This window comes from Gadus morhua, chromosome 2 (assembly GCF_902167405.1).
Source record: "Gadus morhua chromosome 2, gadMor3.0, whole genome shotgun sequence".
Taxonomy (NCBI): Eukaryota; Metazoa; Chordata; class Actinopteri; order Gadiformes; family Gadidae; genus Gadus; species Gadus morhua.
This window is the reverse complement of record NC_044049.1, coordinates 26,744,100-26,760,093: the sequence shown is the minus strand read 5'-3', so window position 1 is coordinate 26,760,093 and position 15,994 is coordinate 26,744,100. Positions and strand designations below refer to the sequence as shown.

Below are 15,994 nucleotides of genomic sequence, written 5' to 3'. Positions count from 1 at the left end.
TATACTTGCCATTTTACTCAAACTCGTAATCGTAATCGGTCTCTTTCATTTGAACATTTTTGTATGATTTAGTACGATGGTATGATAATCATACGACGTAATGACGGGCAGCAACGCCTGGCTGGTATCGGCTGGCTAGCTGCGACGACAGGCCTGCCGCGCTGGCTGCCACTGTCCGCGCTGGCTGCCACTGGCCGCGCTGGCTGCCACTGGCCGCGCTGGCTGCCACTGGCCGCGCTGGCTGCCACTGGCCGCGCTGGCTGCCACTGGCCGCGCTGGCTGCCACTGGCCGCGCTGGCTGACCGACTAGGTCGCGACCATAAAAGCGTCGCGACCCTTTTGGCGGCAAATAGGTCGCAACCAACCAGAGGTATGGCTGATTGAGCGACCTGTGACAGCCAGCCATTGTCACCATGGCTGCTACCACAACCAAAAGCCTATGTTATCAGTTAACATCTCATTGAACAGAATAAATATAGGCTACGTGCGTCAGTGTAATAAAAACGTACATGCAATAATATATAGCTTAGATATTGATAGACCAATATGCCTTTTTATAATATAAAAATAAATAGGCCTTTTGGTCTATCCATCTATAATTAATTTTAAATTAACTTTGTAATACAGTGATGCGTATGAATTTGTATTGATTATATTGTAGCCTATAGCCTTTTCTTTTTTAAATGTCAAAGACTAATGAAATATCCCATGAAGCAAATTATAGTGTAATATAGTTCTATAAAAAGTGTAACGTGTCTATCATAAAAGCCACAGTTACACTTATTGATTATAAGTGTAACGATGCTTCCCTTGTTAACCACAGTGGTGTAAGTGGTAGCGATGCTAGGTTAGTATTCAAGAGTGCGTTGGTTCGAATTTAGTCACAATCAGATAGATTTGTGCTCTTTTAGTCAAACTTATTGACGCTGGCTATGGCTGGCTGCCACAGGTCGCTCATTCAGCCATACCTCTGGTTGGTTGCGACCTATTTGACGCCAAAAGGGTCGCGACGCTTTTATGGTCGCGACCTGGTCGGTCAGCCTGCCAGAGCTAGTGCCAGCGACCAGCGGCAGTTGCCAGCGGCAGCCAGCGGCTGGCCTGTCGTCGCAGCCAGCCAACCGACCCAGCCAGCGTCGCAGCCCGTCATTACGTCGTATGATTATCATAACATTGTACTAAATCCTGCTAAAATGTTAAAATGAAAGAGGCCGATTGCGTCAATAAGTTTGACTAAAAGAGCAAAAATCTATCTGACTGTGAATAAATTCATACCCACATCCCCTTGATAACTAACCTAGCATCGCTACCACTTACACCACTGTGGCTAACATGATGAACATCGATACACTTATCAACAGGTACACCACTGTGACTTCTATGATAGACACGTTACACTTTTTATAGAACTATATTACACTATAATTTGCTTCATAGGATATTTTATTAGTCTTTGACATTTAAAAAAGAAAAGGCTATACAATATAATCAATACAAATTCATACGCATCACTGTATTACAAAGTTAATTTAAAATTAATTATAGATGGATAGACCAAAAGGGCTATTTATTTTTATATTATAAAAAGGCATATTGGTCTATCAATATCTAAGCTAGGCTATATATTATTGCATGTACGTTTTTATTACACTGACGCACGTAGCCCATATTTATTCTGTTCAATGAGATGTTAACTGATAACATAGGCTTTTGGTTGTGGTAGCAGCCATGGTGACAATGGCTGGCTGCCACAGGTCGCTCATTCAGCCATACCTCTGGTTGGTTGCGACCTATTTGCCGCCAAAAGGGTCGCGACGCTTTTATGGTCGCGACCTAGTCGGTCAGCCTGCCAGAGCCAGTGGCAGCCAGCGCGGCCGGCAAGTGGCAGCCAGCGCGGCCGGCAAGTGGCAGCCAGCGCGGCCGGCAAGTGGCAGCCAGCGCGGCCGGCAAGTGGCAGCCAGCGCGGCCGGCAAGTGGCAGCCAGCGCGGCCGGCAAGTGGCAGCCAGCGCGGCCGGCAAGTGGCAGCCAGCGCGGCCGGCCAGTGGCAGCCAGCGCGGCCAGTGGCAGCCAGCGCGGCCAGTGGCAGCCAGCGCGGACAGTGGCAGCCAGCGCGGCTGGCCTGTCGTCGCAGCTAGCCAGCCGATACCAGCCAGCGTCGCAGCCCGTCATATAATTATCATACCATACCATCGTACTAAATCATACAAAAATGTTAAATGAAAGAGGCCGATTGCGTCAATAAGTTTGACTAAAAGAGCAAAAATGAATCAGCCCGTGGAGAGAATAGAACACCGGCCTTCAGGATCAATAACTTAGCGTCACTACCACTTGTACCACAGCTTGCGCCACTGTAGCATTGATTTCAAACTATTCCTCTTATATTAAAGTATAGCCTATCGCTCTATAACGAAGAACTTTGTGCATAATATACCTTATTAGGCTCAATGACATTTAACAAAACAAATATATAGGCTATATAAGATATAAAATACAATTAAATAAATTATTTGAATACGCCCCAAATTACAACTTATGTATTTTATTGATACTGATAGACCAACGATTTCATCATTTTAAACTGTACTTCAATATAAAAATATTAAAACAATATTAGCAATAAAGAGCTGTAGGTAGCTTTCGCCAGAGAGCATGGCTTTCTGTCGCAAAAAAAACGTTAATAACATGCAAATTGACTGATAAGGACCGCCCATAGACTTTGAGCGACCGAGCCAGACGAGAAAACGGCAGCCAGTCGAGCGACCAACACAGCGACCAATGCGACCTACGTCGCGACCAATGCGACCTAGGTCGCGACGCACGTCGTTGGCCACTCGAAGAGCTCGGCCCTACTGCAATTCTGTGCGACTGACTCTGACGGCAAGAAACCTGGTTTTGACACTGGATGGATAGCTGTCTTTCGCTACCAGAGTCGCTTCATAACCCACTCCTGGAGATGGTTGCTGTCTCTTCCTCACCTAGAAGGCACAGCATGTTTTTGTCCGGGCTATCGTCTACTCACGTTTTGATCACTGCACCTCCTTACGGGATGGTCTGCCTGCATGTGCCGTTTATCCAACCACCTCACCCAGCTCGTCCAGAATAAATCAACCAAGATGCTATCTACCTACCCAAGTTTTCCCACGATTCACCACTTTTCCGCACCCTGCACTGGTTTACCGGTTGCCGCTCAAATCCAATTTAAGTCTGTCCTTGCTCAACAATGGTGGCTCCCCACTGACATCAGAAGAGCTGGAACCCTATCCATCTTCCACTTCAGGCTTAAGACTCATCTGTTCAGTCATGCATCTTGGCCCCTGACCTTTTTCTTCCCTCAAATACACTAACAATTATTTTCTATCTCTTCTTTCTATAATGTAGCACTTATATCAGTCTGCTTATTTGATCAATTTTATGTAATAAAATTATTCTTGCACTTTTTGGGGTGTCTTCATAGTTGAATGCACGCACGTTATTAACAATTTATCAAACGGCAAGGGAAGCCTGGGAAATCGGATGGGATTTTTTATAAAACCAACTGTTGTCATATAACATAAATATAATAAAATAATTATTATATTAAAAGTATTCCAACTAGATGAGCCATTGATTTGGTTTCTCTCTCTCTCTCTCTCTCTCTCTCTCTCTCTCTCTCTCTCTCTCTCTCTCTCTCTCTCTCTCTCTCTCTCTCTCTCCCTCTCTCTCTCCCTCTCCCTCTCCCTCTCCCTCTCTCTCTCCCTCTCTCTCTCTCTCTCTCTCTCTCTCTCTCTCTCTCTCTCTCTCTCTCTCTCTCTCTCTCTCTCTCCCTCCCTCTCCCTCTCTCTCTCTCTCTCTCTCTCTCTCTCTTTCTCTCTCTCTCTCTCTCTCTCTCTCTCTCTCTCTCTCTCTCTCTCTCTCTCTCTCTCTCTCTCTCTCTCTCTCTCTCTCTCTCTCTCTCTTTCTCTCTCTCAGGCTATCCCCAACGCTGTCTTTCGCTGTCTCCAAAATGGAGGCTTTTCATGACATATATTTATGGGCCAAGTCACAATTAATTACTTAAATCCCAATGGATGGTTCACGAAATGTTAATTAGGAGCTTGCTTAATCATGCCCATTGAACGACCCCGCTGACCCCATCTTTGTTTTAATTACGCTTGTTACTATGCATCTATACATACAGGCCCCGATTTCTGCTCTAGAAAAAAGGAAACCTGTTAATCCTTCCAGATTTACCATCTAGTCAGAGTATTTATTAAGCAAGCTTCAGCATTGAAAGGGGACGTATTATACCACCCGGTTTGGGTGTGATTGGCTGTTACAAGCCGTTTTGAAAATCGGCCTCTTTTGACATCACAAGTGGGCGTGTCAAACCTAGATGTGTGCCAGATAGATCAGTCTACCAGCCTAACCATAGGACTGTAGAAAATGTTACTCATCTATCCATCATGTATCTATGTGGACGTGCCCACTTGTAATGTCAGAAGGGGCAGATTTTCAAAATGTCTTGTAACGGCTAATCACACTCCACAAGCTGGTGGTGTAATATGTCACCTTAAAGGGGCAAGGAGGTAAGATTTAGCTGTTATTTGAGTGTACTTTGTTAAATTTGCCTAGTCACCCGTCAGCTATCCTATTAGCTATTGTAGTCGTCCATTTCAGAGAACAGGTTGCCACCATGTGTCTGGCTCCTGCTGCCCCCGTTGGACGGGAATAAAGTGATTTTCGGTACAGTGAAGACTGTTGGTATGGCGATGACGCTTAGATAGCGTCAGAAACAGCAGTCCAATCAGCACAGGCCATGTCATGCACGTCACATAGGACATACGCATGCACACGTCACACCTTCACAAGCACACGCATGCACAGAATAGGTGTACACTAAATTAGGTGTAGTGGGAGTTAATAACACAGGCTTGCTGAAATAGTCAAAGACCTTTATGTGGTGTAAAGACAGCTCAGCAAGGGATTCGATTTAGGCTGAATACCTTTCACATCAAGAATGAAATAATGGGAATGAAAGACATTACATACATATATGTTTAAATATTAAATTGAATTGTGCAAGAACCCAAGATCATTGCTTATTAGATGTTAAGCAAGTCTTATCACCCACATGAATCTGCTCAGGCAGAGCTTAATTAGCGCATGCTACCAGGAGACTGCATTCCTCTGATCAGTTCAGCTTTAATATTCACCATCCGGGTCTATTGGATTCTCCTGTATATGGAAAGGTAATATTTTCAATATCACCATGGCAACCAAGCTTTGGCAGATGGCATAACAACAAACAAAAGAAAGACCTGAATCAAGAGTAATCCTAAATCCTGATTGGTATTCTGCATGCAGGAGTTTCGATATTCAGGCATCTCAAGATGTGACACCAAAACAACCACCTTTAAACAAATGACGGGTGTGAAATCAACCACCAGCTTCAATATATATGTTATATAGACAGGAAAGAAAGGGAACTTCACCTGATCGGGGGACCTAGAGGGAGCTAGAGAGCTATTATATTATTATGTCAGCAGGAGAGTCGAACTGGGCACAATAGACCTGCCAATGCTCTGCTAGAATCTTTGCTCCACTGCTACTCAACGGAGCAAATTCACAATTTGTCTACTTAAGGAGAGTAGGCCTCCAACAAAATAATACCCCCCTTCCCGCCCAGAGAGAGTGAGAGAGACAGAGAGACGGATGTATACATAGTGAGGCCTAGAGAGAGATATTCATATACTATGGATTGTATGAAGGGAGGCCTCGCAGGTATTTTTGTGTACAAGTGGCCACCCTCAGAGTCTGCAGTCCAGTCCATGCAGTGCTCTGTGGCCCGGCCCGTTGCCGAACGCAAAACCCAAGGCATTAGAGCTGAGCTCATCCATGATGATGAATTAGATTTCAATACCGATGAGCCGCGTTAATCCTGCAGGGTTTAGAAGGGTGAGGGACGCAGAGCGAGCGACACACACAACGTGTCTTCGAATCGAAGGATAGAGAGGTGGCGCGTTAAAGGCAGGAGATGCGCGTGTAGAACACTTCCATCGAACCCGTGGCTCACACAGCTCCCGGAGTCAGACCCGTCAGGAAAACACCAAGCCGAAACAGGTGTTAGTGACAACTTTGCCTTTGTTTGCGACCTTTATCACTTAAAGGTGCTGTGGGTAAGATTCAACACCTATTTGATTGTAATGTTTCAGAAATGGCACAGCCATCTTTCCGCTGATTAGCGATTCAATTATTTGAGGTGACTGTGCCTGCCTCTATATGGGGCATATATATGATATTATTTACGGTTGTTTTGTTTAAAAACCCTGCTCTCCTCTGTTCTCTCTCTTTACAAATGTTTAGTTTGACCCACAGCAACTTTAGAGCATGTGCACGTTACAGCCCTTGTACACTACCAACATATTTTTAACGTATTCTACTTTTTTTTTTGCAGCTTTAGGCATGGCACCCAACGTAGAGAGGATTCTCCAGTGCATCGACCGAGGGGACCAGGAGAGTGTCCAGACGCAGCTGGCCAGCTACAACACTGTGGTAAAGACTTCAAGTGCTGTTATCTTGTCGTGCCTCTGTCTTCTCAGCCGCACATCTTGGCCTTGAGGGGAAGTTACGTAAAGTGTGGTCGTGCATCATTGTGCAGTGATGTGACGGAGGCAGAGCAAAGCATGCTTGAAGGCCTGCTCATTTCTAAAAGATGATGCACGCAGCCGTGTTTGTTTTCTACCTGTAGATGGCAGCCGTGCAGAGTTTGCAGTGTGAGTTCACCGTGAACTGTGACAACTTTCTTCTCTCGTTACCCCCACCCCCCCCATCCACAGTACGCAGAGTGCTTCTTCTTCAACGTGGAGGAGTGGGAGAAGCGAAAGGTCGGGCTAGGAGACAGAACTAACGTCCTCCACCAAATGAGCCTTCCCAGAGCTCCTCACCTCCTGTTAGGCTACGGGCTGTTGTCACTCGCCCCTGCCTCTTCCCTTGCGTTATTAGGCCCTTAAATGTCACACTCTTGTTTTTTTCCTCCTATTATCTTTGCCATTCGTGTGCCGACATAAATTTTTTTGCCTGCATGTTTCCCCTTCTGCCATGTGTTTCTTTCCTTCCTTCCTTTTTGTGTCTCACTCTTTCTCTCTCTCTCTCTCTCTCTCTCTCTCTCTCTCTCTCTCTCTCTCTCTCTCTCTCTCTCTCTCTCTCTCTCCCTCTCTCTCTCTCTCTCTCTCTCTCTCTCTCTCTCTCTCTCTCTCTCTCTATATATATATATATATATATATATATATATATTTGATCGGCTTTTCCTTGTCCTTGTAACAATAGCTTAGAACAACCTGCTGATCAATTTGTAGTCCACTCATCCATCTGCTACCCTCCCCTCCAAAAATTCTACCTATCATTGTCATCTGTTTTCATTCCCCTGCATTACCCTCTCTCTCTCTCTCTCTCTCTCTCTCTCTCTCTCTCTCTCTCTCTCTCTCTCTCTCTCTCTCTCTCTCTCTCTCTCTCTCTCTCTCTCTCTCTCTCTCTCTCTCTCTCTCTCTCTCTCTCTCTCTCTCTCGCTATGGCTCTCTGTTGTTTTCCCTCCTCTCTCTACGAAGCTTGCCACATTGCACCTTTTAACAGTATTTCTTCTTCTCTGGCCGGGTTTGAACCCATCTGTCTTTGTTTGGAGGACTACAGCAACAAGAACTGGACGAGGTAAGAACAAAAGGTGTTTGTGAAAACAGGTGTGTGTGTGTGTACACACATCTCTCTCCACAACACTATACCAAAACAGATAGAAGCTCATGCGCATGGCAAAGCTTATTGTTCACACCCTGACTCAGCATGTCCTGCTCATCCAGACTGACCTTTCAGATATCCCATCAGCTTTAGTGCTACTGTATGACGTGTGTCTCCTAAGGTTTGTGGTTGCACCGTATTGACAGATTGCTAAACTACTTCATAATTGCAATCCACGCATCATTCTTCCTCATACTGCAGCACGGATCAAACTGTGCTCTGTTTTGTGTTATCAGATTTCGTTTTCTGATTTCTTTTTAAAATTATTTTCTTACAGTTCAGGAAGAACAAAGTGCGAGATTATGTCCCCGAGTCCGACTCTGACTTCGACTCAGGCTCTGATGAGGCAGACCCTGATCTCCTGCTACGACAGGTAGTCTGTGTGTGTGCGTGCGTGCGTGCGTGCGTGCGTGCGTGCGTGCGTGCGTGCGTGAGTGCGTGTGTGATCTATAGATATTTGAACCATTTCTGTCTCAATGTCATCCATCATTGAGTAGTTCCCCTCCTCACAGCCGTGCAGCCATCGCCACACACACTCTGCCGAGTGTGTGTGGCGATGGCTGGCCTGGCTTTCATGCTTAGACCAGCCGCCGTGCACACACACTCCCACACACTCCTCTCCGTCTGCCTGCTCCCCACTCACTCCTCCTTCTCTCCCGATCCGCGACGAAGAGGCTGGCGGCGGCCCTGCTGTGCTTCATCGGCAAGCAGCCGCTGCGGCCGGGGGTGCTGTCGGCGTGCCTGCGCACCCTGCGCATCCTGTCCCGGGACCGGCAGGCCCTGGGGCCCCTGGTCACCGACGGGGCCCTGCTCACGCTGGCCGGCCACGGCGGCATCTGCAGCGCCCCCCCCGTCCACGAGGAGGAGGAGGAGGAGGAGGAGGAGGAGGAAGAGCAGGCCATCGTCTATGCAGTAGAGGACGATGAGGTGGTCTACCACGACGCCAGCGGCTGCCTGGCGCCCGCGGAGGCGGCGGCGGCGGCGGGCGACGGTGAGGCCTGGGGGCCCGACGGCTGGGGCAGCTGGGAGACCACCAGCGAGGAGGAGGGCGGCGGCCCGGCCTGCTGCAGCGTGGACGTGGTGGTGGAGGCCGGGAGCCCCACACCCGAAGGGTCCCCGCCCGCCACGCCTCCGTCGGACCCCCGCCGGAGCCCGAGGAGCCCGAGGACCAGGGGGGCCGGCGGCGCGGGCGGCCTCCTCCTGGCCCGGGGCAAGAAGGACGCCAGGGAGGACCGGAGCGAGGGCGGGGACCCCCCCGAGGACGGGGAGGTGTGCCGGAAGGAGGCCATGAAGACCCTGTGCAACGTCATCTACAACAGCCCCGAGGCGCAGGACAGGGCGAGCGCGCTCAGGTACCGACCGCCGCACCCTGCCTCCTGTTTGGGCCGGTCTGAGGGTCACTAAGCCCCAGAACCGTCTTGTTCTCTGCACCGTTTCATTATCGTTGAACCCCCCCCTCCAGGCTTCTCCCAAGGCTGTCCCAGAGGCTGAAGCTGGAGATCCACACCGGGGAGCCCACGATTGTGCAGTTCTATGAGCTGAGACTGCTCTTTCTGTTGACGGCCCTGAGGCCTGAGCTCAGGAAACAACTGCAGCAGGTGAGTTAGAAGTCGTGGCTTTAAGGCCCAATCCCATTTCTACCCCTTCCCCCTCCCCCTTACCCCTCCCCCTTACCCCTTCCCCTTACCCCTCCCCCTTACCCCTTCCCCTTACCCCTCCCCCTTACCCCTCCCCCTTGTTTTGAAGGGGTAAGGGGAAGGGGTAAGGGGAAGGGTTAAGGGGTAGAAATGGGATTGTGCCTTAAAGAGCCAGTGTCAAACTGCGACTGTATTTGACTCCCATGACGCCATAAGCGCCTAACCCATGTGTGCCTCTTTGGGCACAAAAAGAAGATTGGGTTTGATCATGTTTCGATAACCACTTCACATGCATGGCTGATTTGGAACTCATCATGGACTTATTTTCTATTTTTCTAACAAATTAATTTCCATTAAAGTGCCGTACAATAGGATTTAAATAACTTAAAAGAACAAGAATATAACCCACAACAACAAACCTACGGGGAAAATGTCAACCATTATCTTAATATACATCCGAACGTCAGCTAATAAACCCATTCTCTGAGTTTAGTGCAGGAGCTTCCATAACGGCCAAACGCACTCTCAACCGTCCCCAGGAGGATGGCTAGCTCTTTCTTCTTCAAGTTATTTCTTGACAACCTAGCAAGTATTTCCTTGCCTTTTAAACGACCTCATGGTTAGGGGGGTGTCCTGTAGAGCGGGCATGTGAAGCCTTCTGAGTCTTACAGGGCTACACAAACTAAAGGGGGTCCCTTTGACTAATGTCCCCTCTTGCTTCGCCCCTCCTAGGAGCAGGGCGTGGCTACGCTAACGGCGGGCCTGAAGCAGTGTCTGGCCGTCCGGCGGGGTGAAGACCACGAAGAAGAGCTGGGTGAGCCCGGCCGGACGCCCCCCCCGGTCCCCAGGGAGGCCTCGGAGCGCGCCATCGAGATCCTGAAGACCCTCTTCAACATCACCTACTCCTCCCGCCGCCAGCAGCCCGACGAGGTCGGCCCTGGGGGTCCGCGGTGGTCAGAGTTAAAGGGGCCGTAGGTTGATTTAAAGGGGCGATGTTATGCCACCGGGTGAGAGTCTGATTAGCCGTCACAAGCTCGTTTTCATGCTTTATTATAGAGGGAGATAGACAGGATGGTACGCAAGATAGCTGTTAGTCTTTTCCTGTGTTTTAGTGACATCACAAGTGGGCGTGTCAACCTAGATGTATGATGGATAGCGAAGCAACGTTAGCTACAGTCCACTGGGTGGGATGGTAGACTGATCTATCCAGCACACAGCATACGTCTACGTGGACATGCCCACTTGTGATGCCACTAAAGCACAGGAAGAGGACGGTTTTCAAAAGGCTTGTAGTGGCTCATCACACTCACACCTGATGGCATAATGTCACCCCTTTATGAGCTGAGACTGGATGTTCAGTTTGTAAGAAACAGCATAGCGATCCGTCAGCTATTATTGAGTGAAATATACTCTGAGGATATGTTACGAGTTGACTGCTCCTGTCTCTGTATGAGATTATTTCTATTTTAGACCAACTTATTTTGACCAATCACGGGAGGGATTCCCTTATTGGCACAGGGAATACAACTTACCTGTCAATCAAAGGCGTCTGAACTGCAACCCCTTGCTCGATGGCAGACAGGGAGGTAGTCGAGAGGGTTTCTCTCTCGTTTAAAAGTTAAAAGTTAAATCTTAATTCTCACACCTTTAAATGTGAAAGGGAAAGTCGAAAAAGTTACCAACTGTGAAAAAAATAATTTGGCACTGCTGTTTTACAACTAGGCCTACGCCCACATTGAATACTTCATTGATGGTTAAGCATCTGCTATAAAATTGTCAAACTATAAATAATTGAGTCTCTGTCATAATGAATGACAGGAGGATGCTGCTCTCTATCGTCACCTGGCGGACATTCTCCGGCTGTGCCTCCTGCAGTCCTACGAGGACGAAGACCATTCAGAGGAGGTCCAAGGGTCAGAGAAGCTTGTTTGGCTGACTTGTCTGACTTAACATGCACTGCCATCTCAAGCAACAACACAGATATGATGTTGGTTAAACCTTACCTACAATATCTATAACCTCTTCACTGCCGCCTCCTTTTTTGATCACTTCTAGAGACATGTCTAAGTACATCAATGTATAACTCAGTACCTGTGACGACCGCATTCATGACAGTGGTATGACTGGAAGCGTATCACCTTGTTGTTGTGTATCATTGGTGTTCTGCTCATTTAACGAGGAAACGCAAAAACACTAAAACAAAGCAAAAGCGCGTCCACCCCTTGTAACGAGTTTGTGTGTGTGTGTGCTAAGAGACAAACATTACCTTAGTTACCGAGCTCACCGTTACCGTGACGTCGCCCCCCCCCCCCCCCCCCCCCTCCACAGGCACACGGTGAACGTGCTGTCGGCCCTGCCCCTGCAGTGCCTGGACGTCCTGCTGTCGGGGGCCCCGGGCGAAGAGGGGGGGGTCAACATGGACTGTGTCCAAGCGCTGCTGCTCTTCATGGAGAAACGCATCGAGCGGGTGAGGAGGCAGTGTGTGTGTGTGTGTGTGTGTGTGTGTGTGTGTGTGTGTGTGTGTGTGTGTGTGTGTGTGTGTGTGTGTGTGTGTGTGTGTGTGTGTGCGTGCGTGCGTGCGTGCGTGCGTGCGTGCGTGCGTGCGTGCGTGCGTGCACGTGTGTGTGTGTGTGTGTGTGTCTGCTCACCATGGGGGAGTTGATGGATGATGATGGTGATGATGATGAAGACAGTGATGGTGATGATGACAATGATGAAGATGATGGTGGGGATGATGATGAAGATGGTGATGAAGATGATGATGGTGATGATGATGATGAAGATTGTGATGATGATGAAGATGGTGATGGTGAGGAGGATGGTGATGGTGATGTGATGGTGATGATGATGGTGAGGAAGATGGTGATGATGATGGTGATGGTGATGATGATGAAGATGGTGATGATGATGACGATGTTGATGTTGATGATGATGGTGATGACGATGACGATGTTGATGAGGGCAACTGTGATGATGCCATCATCCTCGTGTTCGACGACGACGCCGAAAATGGAGATGGTTATGATGATGATGATGATGATGATGGTGATGATGAAGAGCCCTGTTCTCCATGGCCTGTCTCTGACACAGGGCCAGAAGCTGAAGGAGAAGCTCACGCCGGTGCTGAACCTTCTGACGGAGAGCTGCCGCGGGCACAGAGAGACCAGACACTACCTCCGTCACCAGGTGCCCCCTCCTCCACCACCACCCTCTGTAGAGGTCCTCCATACACAGATATATGAGTCACTCACTACACTTCAACTAATGCCCCCTCTTTCCAATCGCTCTCTAAAGATACCATCCTCGTATACACAGACGTATTATTCACTCACTACACCTTAATCAATTTCTCGTCTTTCCATCGCTCTCTTTAGATTTCATCCATGTAAGCATAGATGTATTAATCTCTCACCCCACTTCAATTTATATCTCAACTCTCTCCATCTCTCCGTATCAAACACAGGGCTGCAGACAGGGTTTTGGAAAATAGTCAGACTTCTCTCTCGCTCTCTCTCTCTCATTCCTGAAAGACACTCTGAGAATAATTACGGGCGAGTTCTCTCCTACACGGTAATCACAAGTGGCCCTGAGTGCGCTCAACGTGCATTGAAGGCTTGTAATCCTGACACTCGCAGACGCCTCCTTCCCCTATTACACTCCTCGTCTCCTGCGTCCGCGCTCTGGCTGGCGACAACGCCGTGTCCTCCAACTGTAGCAGCATCTAACAGTATCAGCTTATAGAGAATCATTCCTGAACATAGGAACACTTGATATGCATTGGATGGGTGAATCATATCATATATTGCATATCTTTAATTAGATCATATATGATTACAATATTCATAAATATTGCAGCATTTTTTATGCATAGTAATAAATATTATATACGTGTTTTATAATATGTTTTTAGATAAAGATATAATAAAGTATGATAGGTGAATTCGGACCAAGCCTCCAGGACTCCAGATGACCCCTGACCCCTGACCCCCCCCCCGCCCCAGATCCTGCCCCCGCTGCGCGACGTGGCCCTCCGACCCGAGCAGGGCCCCACCCTGAGGGGCCGGTTGGTGCGGCTCATGACCCACATGGACACGGAGGTGAAGCACTGCGCCGCAGAGCTGCTGTTCGTCCTCTGCAAGGAGAACGGTACGGGACGCTCACACGCAATAGCACAGAATTATCTGTACATAATATATATCTATATGTACGGAGGTGCCGTCGGTTCGATGAGGTTCCAGGGCTACACAGGTCACATTATACCTCTGTGATAAAGAGTTTCCTTGACGCACAATGTTGTTGGTAAAAACATATACACAATACAATACCACAACAGTCGAGTCACTTGCACAACTCAAGCCTCCCTCCAGTCTAGAACTCTGGCCCTCTTAAGGAGCACAAGAATGGCTGTGGCTCAATTAGCCTATGAGCCACAGCTGCAGACTATTACAGGGCTACCAGCCGGACTGGAACACGTGAATCTTTTAAAACATGTTAACACAGTGAAGATGCCATTCACATCTTCACAACCTCCAACACTGATACAAGGTAAAGCTTGTGTAATTATCAAGCCGTGAACCTCAAGGTTTACCGCAGAGAGGGGGAACCTGGCCGGTGCCATAACGGACAGACATGCTGCCTGACAAGCAGAACAATCGAAGACAAAATGGTTGAGCCTGAATGGTGTCACCAAGGCTACAGCCAAGGCCAGGACAGACTCCTTCCTTTGTGTCCTCCAGTGCCAAGGCCCACAGAGAAACGCTGTATCTCGAATCGGTTTGCGACGCACCCACTGCTGTTCAGCAGTAGTGGATTGTAAAGGACTATGCAATACCTTTAGCACTTGGATGTAAAGCTATCATATCTATAACATATTTTTAGCGGGGAAGACTTTGTCTCGAGACAACGTTTCCGGATTTACATATTTATATTCAAACACAGACAGTATATATATATATATATATATTATATATATATATATATTATTGCTGTCAAGCGATTAAAATATTTAATCACGATTAATCGCATTAATGTCATAGTTAACTCGCGATTAATCGCGATTAATCACAATTCTTTTTTCTATGCTAAATATCCCTTAATTTCTACACACACACACACACACACGGATACACACACACACACACACGGATATGTGTTTCTACACACACACACACACACACGCACGCGCGTGCGTGTGTGTGTGTGTGTGTGTAGAAACACATATCCGTCCCCCCGCTGCCCCCGTCCCGCCCCGCAGTGAACCGCTTCGTGAAGTACACGGGGTACGGCAACGCGGCCGGGCTGCTGGCGGCGCGCGGGCTGCTGGGGGGCCGGCCGGGGGCGGACCCGGGGGGGCCGCAGTACTCCAGCGACTCGGACTCGGACACGGAGGAGTACCGCGCGGCCAAGAGCCGCATCAACCCGGTGACGGGCCGCGTGGAGGCGGAGCAGCCCGACCCCATGCGGGGCATGACGGAGGCGGAGAAGGAGCGCGAGGCGCGCCACCTCATCGGCCTCTTCAACCGCCTCTCCCGGTGGGTGGGGGTGGGGGGGGTGTGTGTGTGTGTGTGCGCGTGTGTGTGCCGGTGGGTTGGTGCGTATGTGTGTGTGTGTGTGTGTCGGTGGGTGTGTGTGTGTGTGTGTGTGTGTATGTGTGTGTGTGTGTGTGTGCGTGCGTGTGTGTGTGTGTCGGTTGGTGTGTGTGTGTGTGTGTATGTACATGCATGTATATGTGTGTGTGTGTGTGTGTGTGTGTGTGTGTGTGTGTGTGTGTGTGTGTGTGCATGTATGTACATGCATGTGTGTGTGTGTGTGTGTGTGTCGGTGGGTGGGTGTGTGTGTTACTTTGGTGTGTGCGTGTGTCTGTGTGTGACTGTGTGTGATTGTTTATTTTTGGTTGCTTGTGTTTGTGTGTTACTGTGTGTCTTTGTGTGACTGTGTGAATGATTGTGGTTGTGTTTATTATTTGGTGTGTTGGTGTGTGTGTGACTGTGCGTGATCTTGTGTTTTTTCTCGTGTGTGTGTGTGCATTTGTTTATAAAGACATTCGCACATACACAGGTTCATGTGTGTACATGCACACGTCCTCACTAGGTATAACCACTAATGTTAATGTGTCTCTTTAACCTCTGCCCTCCAGGGAACAGATCATTCAGCCAATGGGAATGATGACGGATGGGAGACTAGCACCCATGTGTGGTCAGATCAGGAGCGGCACCGTGGAGGAAGAGGAGGAGGAAGAGGAAGAGGAAGGGGAGGACGAAGAGTACATAGATCAGTAGCATTAGAGAGGAAGAGAAAGACTGTTGGGGAAGTTAAATCTGGTTGCAAACTATGTCAAAATAAATTCCCGAAAACAGACAGACAAAGAGACAGACAGCAAGAAAGACATTCAGAAACCAATGACAGAAAGAGAGAGAAATACAGCAGACGTGACGATTTGAACAAAGGAAGACAGATATATATACAGCCTGACAGACAGACAGACGGACGGACTTGGCAGACTCATTTTATTTTTGATAGTCCTTTTTCATGTGCTTATAGACGGCATGCACCCCCACACACAGACACACTCACAGACACACAGACACACAGACACACACACACACACACACAC

The 15,994-nt window shown here is 48.5% G+C and overlaps 1 protein-coding gene across 2 annotated transcripts; it reads left to right on the top strand.

Moving 5' to 3' along the window:
• The first annotated feature begins 5,903 nt into the window (after positions 1 to 5,903).
• LOC115558251 (synembryn-A) lies at positions 5,904 to 15,994 on the top strand. 2 transcript variants are annotated; one of them, XM_030376194.1, is made up of 14 exons: positions 5,904 to 6,132; positions 6,411 to 6,508; positions 6,793 to 6,840; positions 7,643 to 7,660; positions 8,022 to 8,117; positions 8,417 to 9,096; positions 9,207 to 9,342; positions 10,114 to 10,311; positions 11,200 to 11,294; positions 11,710 to 11,848; positions 12,472 to 12,567; positions 13,383 to 13,527; positions 14,636 to 14,912; positions 15,518 to 15,994. In XM_030376194.1, the coding sequence occupies exons 2-14, from the start codon at positions 6,419 to 6,421 to the stop codon at positions 15,657 to 15,659; spliced, it is 2,160 nt and encodes a 719-aa protein (XP_030232054.1). In that variant the 5' UTR covers positions 5,904 to 6,132; positions 6,411 to 6,418; the 3' UTR covers positions 15,660 to 15,994. The 2 variants fall into 2 exon arrangements, with proteins under 2 accessions (XP_030232054.1, XP_030232046.1); XM_030376186.1 differs by having other exon boundaries at positions 5,905 to 6,076.

What these genes read in the sequence shown, in the direction of transcription:
- LOC115558251 (XM_030376194.1), top strand. Translation starts at nt 6,419, where the DNA reads ATGGCACCCAACGTAGAGAGGATTCTCCAGTGCATCGACCGAGGGGAC. An exon ending in CATTCAGAGGAGGTCCAAGG is followed by an intron (nt 11,295 to 11,709) that starts GTCAGAGAAGCT and finishes CCCCCTCCACAG; the next exon opens with GCACACGGTGAACGTGCTGT. An exon ending in GACACTACCTCCGTCACCAG is followed by an intron (nt 12,568 to 13,382) that starts GTGCCCCCTCCT and finishes CCCCCGCCCCAG; the next exon opens with ATCCTGCCCCCGCTGCGCGA.